Here is a 16,470-nt window from a genome sequence, read left to right as displayed (position 1 = left end):
GGCCTGCACATTCACCCGACATGAGCCCAATCAAGCATTTATGGGATGTGGTGGAAAGATCTATTCGCGACAGAGATCCTGTACCTACAAATATCATAGAGCTATAGGTGGCAATCCAGTCGGCACTCGATAGTCCTTTACACATCTACTGTCCACTTGTGAAATCGATGCCACTCTAGTTACTACACTTCATAAGCCTATAGGGCATCTTACATGATATTAGTTCCTGTCTCATGACTTTTGGCACAACAGTGTAAGTTAGTTTCTTTTTCCTTGAGTGGATATTCTTCCTTCTCCTGAATGAAAATGTATGTATTTTTTAACTGGTAGTTCCATATCCCAAGACCACTGGGGGAGTTTCACTCAAGTTTTCATTGTGGTGAAGTTTTTTAATTTGATTGTGGTCCACAGTTTCATTCAGTTGAGGCTGGGGAGCGCTGATAATGCACAGTAATGATGGACATAAGATAAATTAGGGGTCATTTTTTTTTCCTCTTCTTTTTTTGTGGGATTCTTGCAGGAAAGTTCTGAAGTAACAATGAGTGGACTCGATAAACCCATATCGGTGTCGGTGAACGGTAAGAGCCTTTCATAAATCTTGTTTGAATGTATTCTATTATTAGGAAGCTCAGAATATCATCTTCCACCTGATCATTACTATTACCCATTTATTGCCTCAACCTGTGTTATATGGACCCCATGGGTACACACCAAGTCTTCAGGCGACACTTGCACTGTTTGCAGGCTGTAAATTTATTGGGAAGGCAGTTTTATTAGAATCCAGACTGCAGACTTTCAAACAAGAAGAGAAGTAGTTGGTGAGCGGAGTGCGATTGTGGTGATTATGAAATTTATTTAGGGAAAATCTCTTTAGTTTATATTTCTTTATTCATGATTCTTCCATTGTCCTAATCCATAGATGATCTATTCTCAAGATAGTTGATTGGTGGGGATCTGCCCACTTGGGATCTTTTCTGATGATCTGATTGAAGAGGCCAGTGACATCGCATTCCTTCATCACATGGCCTGAGAGCAGCTCCATCTTATCCCCACTAATCAACTATTAATGACCGATCCTGAGGATGGGTCATCAATAGTTAAGTGCTGGAAAGCCCCCTTTAATATGTAATATTATACTCACAGGATATGCCAGAAATGTCTGATAGATATGATCACAGGGCTAAAGGGGCTGTCACATTACCCGGTTAGATGATACACCCACGGCTGGTTTCCCATCCACCTAGTTGGGTGTTACCATAACTACTATTGAAGTGAATGGGCATTATTGAAACAGCGTAGCACAGCCACTATGCTATTTCCATTACATGGGAGTTTTTGAAACAGCATAACGCTCTGTGCTACACTGTTTGGTATCAAGAAGATTTTAAAAAGGAAACACAATTACTATTTTTTTTGGTAACCCACCTTCTTAACAGAACAAAATAAATAAAAACTGATTAAAGGGGTTATCCATTTACCAGACAACTCCTCTTCAATAGGCCTAGCTGCATTAAAATAATAAACTGAAATACAAATACCCCTCCATGGCCACCAGGATCTAGCGCTGAAGCCCTGCTGTGGTCCTGGTAATTGTTGTGACAGATGATGTCACAGGAAATCAGGTGACTACTGCAGCCAATGAGAAGTTGCAGCGTCAGGTTCCCAAACTCCTGGCATTATGGTGTTTATGATGTGAGTCCCAATGCCAGGAGTATAAGCTGTGACGTTGCAGACTCTCATTGACTGCAGCAGTCACTTTATTTCCTGTGACATCACCTGTCACAACAATCACCAGGACCACAGCAGGACTGTAGGGCTGCAACCCTGATGGCAGAAAAGAGAGAAGTATAACTCAGTCTACTATTTGAATTCAGCCAGCCCTATAGAAGTGGGGTTGTCTGGTAACTGGATAACTTCTTTAAAATTGTATATGTAACACAAAATATTACCAAAGAAAGATGCAATTTGTCTGCCAGAAACAAGACCTCATACAGCCCTGTCAATTAAACAATAGAAAATGTCTTAGAATGAAAATAACTCTTGGAGTGCAGCCACAGAAAATCAAATAATTAGCAGTATGCTTATTAGTTTTAAATCATCTATTGGCTGTTCTGTTTGCCCATCCTACTTGCCATGATTCTATATTGTCCTCACCTACCTGTCCAGGCATATGGTGAAGGGGATGTAGCATTATGTGTGCATAGTCAATGAATAGCCCTGGCAGACTAACCGGAGCCAAAGTAATTTATAGTGTGTGTGGGGCACAGGACCTGGTGACCGATCTCCACCATATGTTTAGGGCCATTAATTACACATACCATCCCTGTTCAGCACAGAGGGGGTTGTAAAAGAGGAAGCTCATGTGGCTGGGGGTAGTAGCTGAATTAAACTGAAGGGGATAAGCCATTTGGAAGGTGCCAGGATCAGATACTGAGGCCAGATTCTGGACCCATGAGAAAAGCTGATGGACATCTGATCAGGGAGGTGCATTTAGGCCATATCTCTAATATCGTAAGTGGTGAATGGGATCTTCTACCATGTCGAAAATGGCCAGACACTTGGTCATTGTTCTGTGTTGTGGCGTTTCCTGTGATATTGCTGTGATCTGGTATTACAAATAAGAGTTAAGCTCCATCTGGATTGTCTTGCTGCTGTATGAAGGAACCCTTGAATTGTGCCCCAGCAGTTAAAGGATTACAACTAGAGATGAGCGAGCATACTCGCTAAGGACAATTACTCGATCGAGCATTGTCCTTAGCGAGTACCTGCCCGCTCGGAAGAAAAGGTTCGGCCGCCGGCACGGGTGAGAGGTGAGTTGCGGCAATGAGCAGGGGGAAGCGGGAGGAGAGAGGGAGAGAGAGATCTCCCCTTCCGTTCCTCCCCGCTCTCCCCCGCTGGCAGACGAACCTTTTCTTCCGAACGGGCAGGTACTCGCTAAGGGCAATGCTCGATCGAGTAATTGCCCTTAGCGAGTATGCTCGCTCATCTCTAATTACAACCAATTATTGGACAGAATCAGTCACATGTGTGGGAGGAGTCAAGCTGGGCTTCCTGTAATGCTTACATGTGCAGGTAGGTAGAGGAATCATTCAGGAAAATCGCCCTTGTAAATGCCCCCTAATAGAGATTTGTGTTCTTCACGAGCCTTCGGCCACATTCATCTGCTCTATGGAAAGTAATGAGGAGACGGACAACAAGGGGAACCGTGGGGATCGCTCTACTTTCTTGTCTCATCTGTATGTTGGTGCACTAATTTATCTGTACATGTTATATCCTAGTGACGTTAGGACCTTTGATGATGTATATACTGTGTGGCCCTATACTCACTATATAACGGGGGTGGCTGACTAATATATACCAGATTACTGATCAAAATATTACATAACACTCCTTCATAGCTAAATCACTTCCGTTGTATGCTGTCACTAATCCTCTATAGTCCCTTAGTAGTGAGATACTTCATGGAAGATGTTCTTGTCTCCCTCAGGTTCCGTAGGCTCAGGACTCTTACAGATAAAGACGATGGTCCTTTCCATCAATGACCCACCAAGCATGGAGAAGGACAGGGACCACATGGCTACCCGGATATTAGACCTCACCCTGGAGATCATCTACTGGATAACTGGGGAGGTGAGAGCTTCACATGATGTCACTCTTATCTCTAGTAATGAACAGGGGAATGATGGGAAAGGTGAAGGATTCTTAGCCTCCATGTAGTGATCAGTGTCTTACCATCCACAGGATTACACAGTAGTGAAGAAGTCATCTGGTGAGTGTGTGACCCACCGTGTGTCAGGAGGATGGAGCCGCACCCAGAGCCCCATCACCGAGCCTTCACCTCATTCACTGATACATGAGCAGAAGATCCTAGAACTTACCCACAGGATCACTGAGCTGCTGACCGGAGAGGTGAGTGCTGCTGGGAATGGGGGACAATATATAATACCGCCAAGGGAGGAGTCTGGAGGATGACGGTATATTGTGTGTGTCAGGTTCCTATAAGGTGTCACGACGTCACTGTCTATTTCTCCATGGAGGAGTGGGAGTATTTAGAAGGACACAAGGATCTGTACAAGGATGTCATGATGGAGGATCAGCAGCCCCTCACATCACCGGGTAAGAGGAGACCTTCATTGATTGTATGGAATAGTTTTGAGGATCGGCTAGTCTCATTATCATCTGACCATCAGATATATAATGTATTAAGTCTCTCTGGTTATTTCCTATAGATGGATCCAGTCAGAGAAATCCCCCAGAGAGATGTCCCAGTCCTCTATATTCCCAGGATTGTCCAGAGGAAGAGGAACATGTCCCACCGGATCATCAGGTAGATGAAGCTGAGATTTCTGTAAATCCTCTACATACTGATGTAATGAAGCTTTCTACTAATCTTCTCCGGCAGCAGTGTAGTATACTGTGTGCTCTATGCCATTTGGTTATTGTTGGCTGTTAGCAATAGTGGCTGCAAATGGTTTCTACTGTCTAAGGCCTCTTTCACACGAGTGACAGAAATATCGCTGCGAGAAAATCGCAGCAATATCGCAGCTGTGTTCTGTGAGATATCATTGTGTTTTCTGACAGAGATATCACAATTTTGTTTCGCTATAAAGTCGCGTGACTTTGTAGCGCTCTTTGATGGATTTTTTTGGAGGTCTTAAAAAAAATATGAGGAGGATCCGTTGGAGAAGGTTTGTAAGGAAAAGGACCCTCCAAAAGAGTAAGTGAACCTTCCAAATACATTGTTCACTTTTGTTCACCCCCTTTTTGAAGGAGCGCAAGATTGCATTTTTTGTCTTTTGTTTTCCATTGTCCAATGAGTCATGGTACCAATTGTTTCGGGCTCATGGTAGGGTTCATGTGTGGCACTGACCCCTTGAACCCCAGTTGTCAGCAAGGCACTGTGCAGGCTAGTGGTTGTTCTATGCTGGTGTGGGGCTGTTTTCATTATATGGGTTGGGTCCACTGATCTGCCTAAACATGTCATTCACCAGTGCCTGCTATGTTTCACTGCTTAGTGACTATTTGCAGCCCATCATGGACTACGTGGACCCCACAATGATGTGATATTCCAGCTAGATAATGCACTATGCCTTCAGACACAAGTTGTCCAAAATTGGTTCACAGAGCATTCTGGAGAGTTCCTACAAATTGTGTGGCCTGCACATTCACCCGACTTGAGCCCAATCAAGCATTTATGGGATGTGGTGGAAAGATCTATTCGTGACAGCGATCCTGTACCTACAAATATCATAGAGCTATGGGTGGCAATCCAGTCGGCACTCGATAGACCTTTACACATCTACTGTCCACTTGTGAAATTGATGCCAGTCCAGTTACTTCACTTCACAAGCCTATAGGGCATCTTACATGATATTTAGTTCCTGTCTCATGACTTTTGGCACATCAGTGTAAATTAGTTTCTTTTTCCTTGAGTGGATATTCTTCCTTCTCCTGAATGAAAACGTATGTATTTTTTAACTGGTAGTTTCACATCCCAAGACCACTGGGGAGTATCGCTCAAGTTTCCATTGTGGTGAAGTGTTTTAATTTGATTGTGGTCCACAGTTTCATTCAGTTGAGGCTGGGGAGCACCGATAGTGCACAGTACTGATGGACATAAGATAAATTAGGGGTCATTTTATTTCTCATCTCATTTTGTGGGATTCTTGCAGGAAAGTTCTGAACTAATAATGAGTGGACTCGATAAACCCATATCGGTGTCGGTGAACGGTAAGAGCCTTTCATAAATCTTGTTTGAATGTATTCTATTAATGGGAAGCTCAGAATATCATCTTCCACCTGATCATTACTATTACTCATTTAGTGCCTCAACCTGTGTTATATGGACCCCATGGGGTACACACCAAGTCTTCAGGCGACACTTGCACTGTCTGCAGGCTGTAAATTTATTGGAAAGGCAGTTTTATTAGAATCCAGACTGCATACTTTCAAACAAGAAGAGAAGTAGTTGGTGAGCAGAGTGTGATTGTGGTGATTATGAAGCTACCGTATATACTGGCGTATAAGACGACTTTTGAACCCCGAAAAAATCTGCTCTGAAGTCGGGGGTCGTCTTATACGCTGGTAATACAAAAAAGAGAAAGTATCAAAAAAAAAATCATTACTCACCTCCCCCGGCGTTCTGCGGCGCTGCTGCAGGCTGTCGCTCCCTCCTGGTCCCTGGCAGAGCATTGCTTTCTGGACGCAGGGCTTGAAATCCCCACCTCCAGAAAGCTAATACTGTGGTTAGCTAACACACGCCGTCAGCCAATCACAGCCATTCAATGACATCATTGAATGGCTGTGATTGGCTGAAGGCACGTGTGTTTTCTGGAGGCGGGGATTTCAAGCCCTGCGTCCAGAAATCAATGCTCTGCCGGGGACCAGGAGGGAGCGACATCCTGCAGAGGCACCGCAGAACGCCGGGGGAGGTGAGTAATGATTTTTTTTTTTTTGCTCCGCTGTATTCCCGGCGTATAAGGTGAAAGTTGGGGGGTCGTCTTATACGCCCCGTCGCCTTATACGCCGGTATATACGGTAAGTCTTGTAAAATCTCTTTAGTTTATATTTCTTTACTCATGATTCTTCCATTGTCCTAATCTATAGATGATATATTTTCAAGAAGTTGATTGGTGGGGATCTGCCCACTTGGGATCTTTTCTGATGACCTGATTGAAGAGGCCAGTGACATCACATTCCTTCATCACATGGCCTGAGAGCAGCTCCATCTCATTCCCACTAATCAACTATTAATGACCGATCCTGAGGATGGGTCATCAACAGTTTAGTGCTGGAAAACCACATTTAATATACAATATTATACCCACAGGATATGCCATAAATGTCTGATAGATATGATCACAGGGCTAAAGGGGCTGTCACATTACCCGGTTAGATGATACACCCACGGCTGGCTTCCCATCCACCTAGTTGTTTGTTACCATAACTACTATTGAAGTGAATGGGCATTATTGAAACAGCGTAGCACAGCCACTATGCTATTTCCCTTACATGGGAGTTATTGAAACAGCATAATGCTCTGTGCTACACAGTTTGGTATCAAGAAGATCTTAAAAGGGAAACACAATTACTATTTTTTTGTTAACCCACCTTCTTAACAGAACAAAATAAAGAAAAAGTGATTAAAGGGGTTATCCATTTACCAGACAACTCCTCTTCAATAGGCCTAGCTGCATTGAAATAATAAACTGAAATATACATACCCCTCCGTGGCCGCCAGGATCTAGCGCTGAAGCCCTGCTGTGGTCCTGGTAATTGTTGTGACAGATGATGTCACAGGAAATCAGGTAGCTGCCGCAGCCAATGAGAAGTTGGAGTGTCAGGTTCCAAAACTACTGGCATTATGGTATTTATGATGTGAATCCCAATGCCAGGAGTATAAGCTGTGACGTTGCAGACTCTCATTGACTGCAGCAGTCACTTTATTTCCTGTGACATCACCTGTCACAACAATCACCAGGACCACAGCAGGACTGTAGGGCTGCAACCCTGATGGCAGAAAAGAGAGAAGTATAACTCAGTCTACTATTTGAATTCAGCCAGCCCTATAGAAGTGGGGTTGTCTGGTAACTGGATAACATCTTTAAAATTGTATATGTAACACAAAATATTACCAAAGAAAGATGCAATTTGTCTGCCAGAAACAAGACCTCATACAGCCCTGTCAATTAAACAATAGAAAATGTCTTAGAATGAAAATAACTCTTGGAATGTAGCCACAGAAAATCAAATAATTAGCAGTATGCTTATTAGTTTTAAATCATCTATTGGCTGTTCGCTTGTTAAATTGGTCCGAGCTCTTTCTGTCAACCATGCCCTCTTCCTAATTATTGACATTTCCAGCTCTCCTGATCTCCTGAGCTGGAGATGCCTTGTGCTCCACAAACTGTGCTTGCACTGCTTTCATGGTTCGGCTCATGCACATGACATTATGGAGGCCAATTTAGAGATGAAAGCACATCACTGCGCAAATTCCAGACATCTGGCACAGTCTTCAGCTCCATGGTTTAGCTTAAAATCTTTGTTGGAATTTATGGAACCACACAGAATTCAAGGAATGGAGGGAAAACAAAATGTTTGAAGTATGGCAACATAAAGCGATTATGAAAGTCCACCATCTCTTCCAGAGACCCCTAGCTACAAAACGTTTCGAGAACCATGTGGAGAATATAATTTGCACAAGTACGTAACTTTCTACGGGAAAGACTAGTTGACGTGTCAAAAAAAACAATACTCAGCCCGATTGATATCCTGATAAAGAAGCTTTCATTTAAAAACTCAATTTCAAGCTTGTATACTAGACTTAGAAAGGGGTGGATGAAAGAAAGCGGCTCTGGGCTTTTCAAAAAAAAAGGGCACGAGATCTCCAGGATCCAGACCTAACTGAGGGTATAATAAAGAGTTGGAACTCTGTGAGGCAGGCGATAGCCAACGAATGATGGCGGGAAACATACTTTAAGTTAATCCATGGGGAGATATATGGATTCGATAAGCCTCAGAATCCAATTGGACCAGCTAGGCTACAAGCTTGCCCTATATGCTCCCAACCAAACTCTGACTTCCTACATGGCATTTGGAAGTGCCCTAAGATCAAAAAATACTGGATTGGGTTTCAAAAGCTGATACAGGACATGGGGGAACAGACTTTACAACTGACGCCACAAATTTTCATATTCCATCAGCTACCAGATCAGACAGGAAAGGCCAAAATGACACACACCACTCTCTTGATCACCAAAAGGTGCCTTTTGAGCAGCTGGCTAAAACCTCCGGGGATAAATGATATTATTCAGCAATTAAAACGCCTGCTAAAAATGGATAGTCAAGTGGTTCAGTCCCTGGGATGGGTGAAAAATTTCTGGCAGCTGAAAGTATCAGATCCCGAGCTTCCAGATAGTGTAGTTTAAGGATGATGTCTCTAGGTAAGTTTGTATTGCGAGGTTTAGTTAGAGCTCTGTGCATACGGTCCATCCTAAATAGTTTTGTATTGGTCTACGGAAGAAGGGCTTGAAAGATATTTAGTGCTGCTTCTTTTAGTGAGGTGAAGCGTTCGGGTAAACCTCTTATTCTTAAATTGGCTCTTCTGGACCGATTCTCTAAGTCTTCCACTTTTAATTTTAGTAGTTCTATTTTGGAATGGTTCTCATCTATACAGGCTTGATCTGCGTCCAGGGTTGTAATGTCTTGGTCTCGATCTCATCAACCGTTTGGGATAGATCTTGTAGTTGCTTAGAAAATTCAGATACCGCCAGGTGGAGTTCCTTTTTAAACAGCTTGCTGATGTTTTCATACAAAGCTTTTGCGTCAAAGCCCTGGGAAGAGCTGGCCTCAGTTGATGAAGTTGTAGGTGTATCCTCTTGATTTATAAACGGAGAGGAAGGATCCTGCGCCTGGTCCGCCATAGCTGCTGGGAGGTGGGAGCGGAAAATCTCTGGAGTAGTCTGAGCGGTAGAAGTTACATTTTAGCTATCTCTACTAGAGATTATGTTCTGCGATCTTTACAGACAAAGTGCTTACAAATACTATGATGTTTTTGTTTGTCTTCTATCTTTTTCATATATTTACTAGTGATTTACTTATCATATGTTATCCTGTTTTTCTTGTATTTGCATTTTAGTATGTTTCCTTGCTATTGTTTTAATAAAGCTCGATTAGTTTATTGGAAAAAAAAAATAGGGGGAAAATCATTATTTGTGTTTCTCCAGGTGAAGACTGGAGCAAAAGCCACCATAGACATCTCGTATCTCCATATGAAGTAGAAGATAATGCCACACAGCCTAATTCAATAACCTCTAATGCACCCTTAGTCCTTCACAACAAAGAACTATCCGCTGATGGCGCTAATGACAGGAAACATTCTTCACTGATTGGCAAACAAAGATCTGATTGTGGACAGGGAGAAATATTTGCCTGTGGGACAGATTTTAAAAAGAAATCAAATCTTTCTCGGCATCGAAGAACTGACAGAAATGAAAGGCAATTTTCATGTTCAGAATGTGGGAAATGCTATAATCGCAAAAGCAATCTTGTGTCTCATTTAAAAATTCACACAGGGGAAAAGCCATTTTCATGTTCAGAATGTGGGAAATGTTTTAGTCATAAATGTCATATGATTAGACATTTGAGAGTTCACACAGGGGAGAAGCCATTTTCATGTCCTGAATGTGGGAAATGTTTTCATGACAAAGGACAGCTTGTGACTCATTTAAAAAGTCACACAGGAGAGAAGCCGTTTTCATGTTCAGAATGTGGAAAGTGTTTTGGCCACAAATTGAGTCTTGTTACACATCTAAAAATTCACACAGGAGAGAAGCTGTTTTCATGTTCAGAATGTGGAAAGTGTTTTGGCCGCAAATCGAGTCTTATTACACATCTACACATTCACACAGGAGAGAAGCCATTTTCATGTTCAGAATGTGGGAAATGTTTTGGCCGCAAATTGAATCTTGTTGCACATCTGAGAACTCACACAGGAGAGAAGCCATTCTCATGTCCTGAATGTGGGAATTACTTTAGTCGGAAATCACATATGATTAACCATTTGAGAGTTCACACAGGGGAAAAGCCATTTTCATGTTCAGAATGTGGAAAATGTTTTAGTCAGAATTCACATTTTGTGAAACATTTAAAATCTCACACAGGGGAGAAGCCGTTTTCATGTCCTGAATGTGGGAAATGTTTCGGAGAGAAATCAACTCTTGTTAAACATCAGAGAACTCACACAGGGGAGAAGCCATTTTCATGTTCTGAATGTGGGAAATGTTTTGGAGAGAAATCAACTCTTGCTCAACATCAGAGAACTCACACAGGCGTGCAGACATATCCATGTCCTGAATGTGAGAAAGGTTTTAGTAACAAGTTATGTCTAGTTAGACATCAGAGAACTCACACAGGGGAGAAGCCATTTTCATGTCCTGAATGTGGGAAATGTTTTGGCCGCAAATTGAGTCTTGTTGCACATCTGAGAACTCACACAGGAGAGAAGCCATTCTCATGTCCTGAATGTGGGAATTACTTTAGTCAGAAATCACATATGATTAACCATTTGAGAGTTCACACAGGGGAAAAGCCATTTTCATGTTCAGAATGTGGAAAATGTTTTAGTCAGAATTCAAATTTTGTGAAACATTTAAAATCTCACACAGGGGAGAAGCCGTTTTCATGTCCTGAATGTGGGAAATGTTTTAGAGAGAAATCAACTCTTGTTAAACATCAGAGAACTCACACAGGCGTGCAGACATATCCATGTCCTGAATGTGAGAAAGGTTTTAGTAACAAGTTATGTCTAGTTAGACATCAGAGAACTCACACAGGGGAGAAGCCATTTTCATGTCCTGAATGTGGGAAATGTTTTAGAGAGAAAGCAGCTATTGCTCATCATCTGAGAACTCACACAGGGGAGAAGCCATTTTCATGTCCTGAATGTGGGAAATGTTTTAGACAGAAATCAGCTATTTTTCAACATCAGAGCACTCACACACAGGAGAAGCGATATCCATGTCCTGAATGTAAGAAAGGTTTTAGTAGGAGGTTATGTCTAGTTATACATCAGAGAACTCACACAGGAGAGAAGCCATTTTCATGTCCTGAATGTGGGAAATGTTTTAGACAGAAATTATCTCTTGCTGAACATCAGAGAACTCACACAGGGGAGAAGCCATTTTCATGTCCTGAATGTGGGAAATGTTTTAGACAGAAATCAGCTGTTGCTCAACATCAGAAAATTCACAGAGGGGAGAAGCGATATCCATGTCCTGAATGTAAGAAAGGTTTTAGTAGGAAGTTATGTCTAGTTAAACATCAGAGAACTCACACAGGAGTGAAATCATTTTAATGTTCAGACTGTAGTAAATCTTATAATTGTGGAACCACATTGTAGGATCTGCTGCCTATGACCACTTTCAAATGAGCATATTTTAACTCTTGCCCATGTTTTGTGGACCAGAAGATGCAGTGAATGTAAATCTATATATCTACTCATGTGGCTATATTTTTCATAGCATGTCCTTCTTTTATCTGTATTTGCCTCCGTTTTTGCATTTTATTAGTTTTATTTTCTATTGCGCAAATACAGATCCATATTTGCCCTGCAGAGAATAAAAAGAATGACAGCAAGCACTGAGGCAAATATTGATAACGTACAGTGCAATGTCATTTGTAACATGTCTGTATTACGGATGTGTTACAGTATGCTTGTCTGGACCTGGCCTAAGGCCTTATTCACACGAGCGCTGTTTTAGATCTTTTAGCAGCAAGAAAAGCATGTGGCTATACAGTGCTGAATGATCACGTGAACGGGTTAATTCAAGCTCCATGAATAGCCCGTTCACACGATCCGAGGTGTGTGCTTTCAAGGCTCCCCTAGAAGCCCATGGAAAGCACACAGCAAAGATAGAACAGATCCTATTTTTGTGCGTACCTCGGAGCCCACATGCGAGTTTTGCGCTTAAATATCCTATCTTTGTTAGATGTGCTAATTCAGCGCGTCTAACAAGCGTTCATGTGAATGGAGTCCAGCGAGATAACAAACAAAACACAAACCTTTCTTGCAGCCACCACACACAGAACCTGCTCACACCACACATAGAAAGAAATGAGAACAGAGAAAGCTGAACACACCCACACCTGGGAAGACAGCTTTTATGTTTCTACTGACCTAGAGTGATTGGCTGACTGGAGACACACCCAGACCTGGGAAGACAGCTTTTATGTGTACTGACCTAGAGTGATTGGCTGACTGGAGACACACCCAGACCTGGGAAGACAGCTTTTATGTGTACTGACCTAGAGTGATTGGCTGACTGGAGACACACCCAGACCTGGGAAGACAGCTTTTATGTGCACTGGCCTAGAGTGATTGGCTGACTGGAGACACACCCACACCTGGGAAGACAGCTTTTATGTGTACTGGCCTAGAGTGATTGGCTGACTGGAGACACACATCCAGCCATCACTATCCCCCACACCTGAGCAAGAAAGCTCCAGAGCACCTGTAGTTCCACAAGTCTCAGGAGACATACGTGACAATAGTACAGTATAGTGAATGGGGGTTTTAAGAAATCCCATCCACTTATAGCGGAAAAAAATCAGCTGTGTAAGATAAAACAAAATATTAAAAAAAAGCTTTGCGCTCATAAGAGGATTAAAACCATAATATTCTTCTCTATGAACTATGGAGATATTATAAAGATGACAATGGAGTGTCACTTACTTTGAAGGAGGGGGTATGGATCCAATACACAGAAACCCCCTCCTAGTGGTAGCATCCAGTGACCATAGACACCAGGTCCGCAATAAAGATTAATTTACAATATGCAAACATAGGCAATGGTGACGCGATTCAGTGCTGTTAACACTGTTTCAAGCCTCAATAGTGTAGTATCACACGTACATATATATATATATATATATACATATATATATATATATATATATAAAGAATAAGGCAAATTTACCTAGTTATAGTCCCTCAGTTTCCGGAGGCAGGGCGGTCCCCCCTACAATTCGTGGAATAGAAACAGAACTCGATGCGGCGCGAAGAGCGTCCTGCTGGCATCTGACATCATCCCTTAAGTCATCATGATGGTATGTGTGGCTCACCCCAAGGTGCACGCGCCTAAATAACTTTTTACCAGCACCAAATTCGCATTGTTATCAACTATGTTTCTTTGCATGTTGTACAGTATATGGTGGGAGTGAATAAGCCTCACACAGAAATTATAAACAGAAGTACTTGGCTGACTGCAGTCCGCTGTCTCAGCAAACACATCAGGTAGGACAGTAACCAGCGCCCATGTAGAGGCGGGCCCAGAAGAAATACACTTACACTAAATATACTGTTAGTAACCATATTAATAGTTTATGGAGCAATATGGTAAGTTTATTTCTTGTTAGTCATTCAGTTTTTGCATGCAGAAAACTGAACGAAAGATCAGCCTATGTAAACAGGTAGTTGTTCATCTAGGAAAAACTGCCTGTTCATTGTGAATCCCTGTTCCGCTTTACCTGCATTCACTGAGTGCTCGTTCCTATGTAAAAGCACAGGTTTGATTATCGCTGTGACGACCTGTTGGGCATATGTACCTGACAGTTCGTTCTATATAAAAGGGCCTTTAGATATATTACTAAGTGAGACATGTTTTGTCTTGCTTTGATTTAAAGTGTTTTCAATTCTTCATGTCCTTAATAAAGCTTATAACCAAGGGTAATGCAAAAAGCCACTCCGCGCTCTTTGGGACTCCGGCTCACTTTCAAAGTATTAATTTCTATCAGCAACCTGTATGCTGGTAAACTTCTTTATTGATAGAATGCCACACGTATCGGCACCACACAATGTGCCTTTTTTAAGCATATTCTTACAAACAACATACAGATATATATATATATATATATAATATATGATCCACTGGCGATGTAGCGTCCATCACATGCGTCTCCCTGGAACCCTTTGACGTCTTTAACATGGGAGGGGAAAGCCCCCTCCGACGTGGAGTTTTCACGTGACCTGTACCTGGAACACCACGTATGTTCCAAATTCTAAACAAGCTTTATTCATCATGCTTCCTTACAGAAGCTAACACTTACTGTGAGTGCATCTATTGAACAAAAAACAATTCATTAGTAGACACTTTCATTGTGCAAGCTATATCATTTGAGTCCATAAACAACCGATCCATTATAACATACTATATAATGTGTGTTTAAAATTAATTATTAGCGGAAAAATCTTATAATCAATAAATTCTACATATAAATATATCGCACATGATGTAAAAGTACATAAATTGATATATTCATCAAAGAAATATTACATTGAATGTTACATAAAATAAAGCTCCAGTACTCACTAAGGCCTCGGTCACACGGGCGATTTTCCATGCGATCTGCGCATGCGATCTGCGATGTTATAGAACCATTGCTTTGCAATGGTATCGGACACATGAGCGCTTTTTATGCGCTCGTCCGATAAATTATAAAACAAAAATCGCAGATCGCACCTATCTGCGATCTGCAATTCCTGTTCTCTTCTCTATATGCGCTCAATGGGGTCGGCGTAGACAAATCATTCTTCTCTGCCACAGCTGTAACAGCTGTGGCAGAGAAGAATGATGTTTGCCCATTGAATTCAATGGAGCCGGCAATACAGCCGGCTCCATTGAAAGCAATGGGCTGCCGGCGATCGCACGATGAATTTTCGGGAAGGGCTTAAAAATATAAGCCCTTCCCTGAAATTCATCCAGAAATGTGTAAAAAGTAAAAAAAAAAAATACTCACCTTGTCCCAGCAGACGGAGTTCAGCTGCGGCCGGCCAGCAGTTCTCCTGAACTGCTGTGAGTAGTATTCGCTCGTCTCTAAAGATTCGGCTGCCGGAGCGGGTGAGAGGTGAGTTGCGGCGGTGAGCGCGGGGGAGAAAGGGAGAGAGAGATCTCCCCTTTGTTCCTCCACGCTCTCCCTCGCCGCTCCCTGCCCCCCCGCCGGCAGCCGAATCTTTAGAGACGAGCGGGCAGATGCTCGAATAAAGCACTACTCGCTCGAGTAGTTAGCCTTAGCGAGTATGCTCACTCATCTCTACTCACGGGTATTGCTTTGTTTTAATTTCAGAGTTTCTTCCCCAAATTGGATATCCTTCCTATTATGTGCTATGTGTGCACAACACTTACACCTAATTCACCCACATTTAAACACTCCTGGATTAGAATTCCCTAGTGGTTTCTATACTATTTAGTTTCAAATATTGTTTATTAAAGAATCAAAATAAGGTAAGTACATCTTTTCTTGTCATGAAAATTGCATTATGATTTTCCCCTCACAGGGGGCGCAGTGTATCATTTATCCGCCATTTTATTCATGAGCATAAATATACATTTATCTTACTTGTACTTATTTTCTTGTGCTTCTCTATTTTATTCTATCCATTTTTATTTCAACATATTTTATTAATTTTATGTTGCATGTATAACATTACTTTAACATATAGCAATAGTGGCGTGCAATTCACGTCTCAGACTTGTTGTTGCAACTATTAAAGGAAGAATTATGAAAAACAATACAATTGCGTGTGTGTTACATTCTGTTAATTGACAGACAAGGGAAGGTGGGGAAGGTAGGGTGTTAGGGGAGAGCGGAGTAGGGGGGGGGGCTGTCAGGGGGGATCCAGGTCAGTACCCTTTGGTTGTCTTTACTACTTAAGGTGTGGGTTAGTTACTCGCAGTTGCCATCCTGTAACCACCTAGTGATTAAAGGAGAATTACGTTCGTCTATCCAGACTGCCCAGGTGCGGTAGAAATTCTCGTATCCGGTTGTGTCGTCCTGTGATCTTAGTCTCTCTAATCTTTCAGTTTTGTCCAGTGCCCCTACCCACGCACATCTGGGAATTTCCGTGTCCTGCTTCCAGAATCTGGGAATTACTTGCCTCGTGGCCATAATGAAAAATTTCAGAGGGAGGGATGG

The 16,470-nt window shown here is 42.1% G+C and overlaps 1 protein-coding gene and 1 pseudogene across 1 annotated transcript; both read left to right on the top strand.

The window, feature by feature from the left end:
• Window positions 1-16,470, top strand: part of LOC136620553 (zinc finger protein 850-like) — a 493,122-nt pseudogene that overhangs the window by 65,986 nt on the left and 410,666 nt on the right.
• On the top strand, window positions 4,004-16,040 carry LOC136620536 (zinc finger protein 271-like). Its single transcript, XM_066595387.1, has 4 exons — window positions 4,004-4,116; window positions 4,230-4,327; window positions 5,673-5,730; window positions 9,726-16,040. Exons 1-4 carry the CDS (start codon window positions 4,032-4,034, stop codon window positions 11,852-11,854), a joined length of 2,370 nt encoding a protein of 789 aa, XP_066451484.1. The 5' UTR covers window positions 4,004-4,031; the 3' UTR covers window positions 11,855-16,040.

This window comes from Eleutherodactylus coqui, chromosome 3, assembly GCF_035609145.1.
Source record: "Eleutherodactylus coqui strain aEleCoq1 chromosome 3, aEleCoq1.hap1, whole genome shotgun sequence".
Lineage (NCBI taxonomy): Eukaryota > Metazoa > Chordata > Amphibia > Anura > Eleutherodactylidae > Eleutherodactylus > Eleutherodactylus coqui.
Note: the sequence above shows the minus strand (reverse complement) of the source record. Positions and strands in the feature narration are given on the sequence as shown.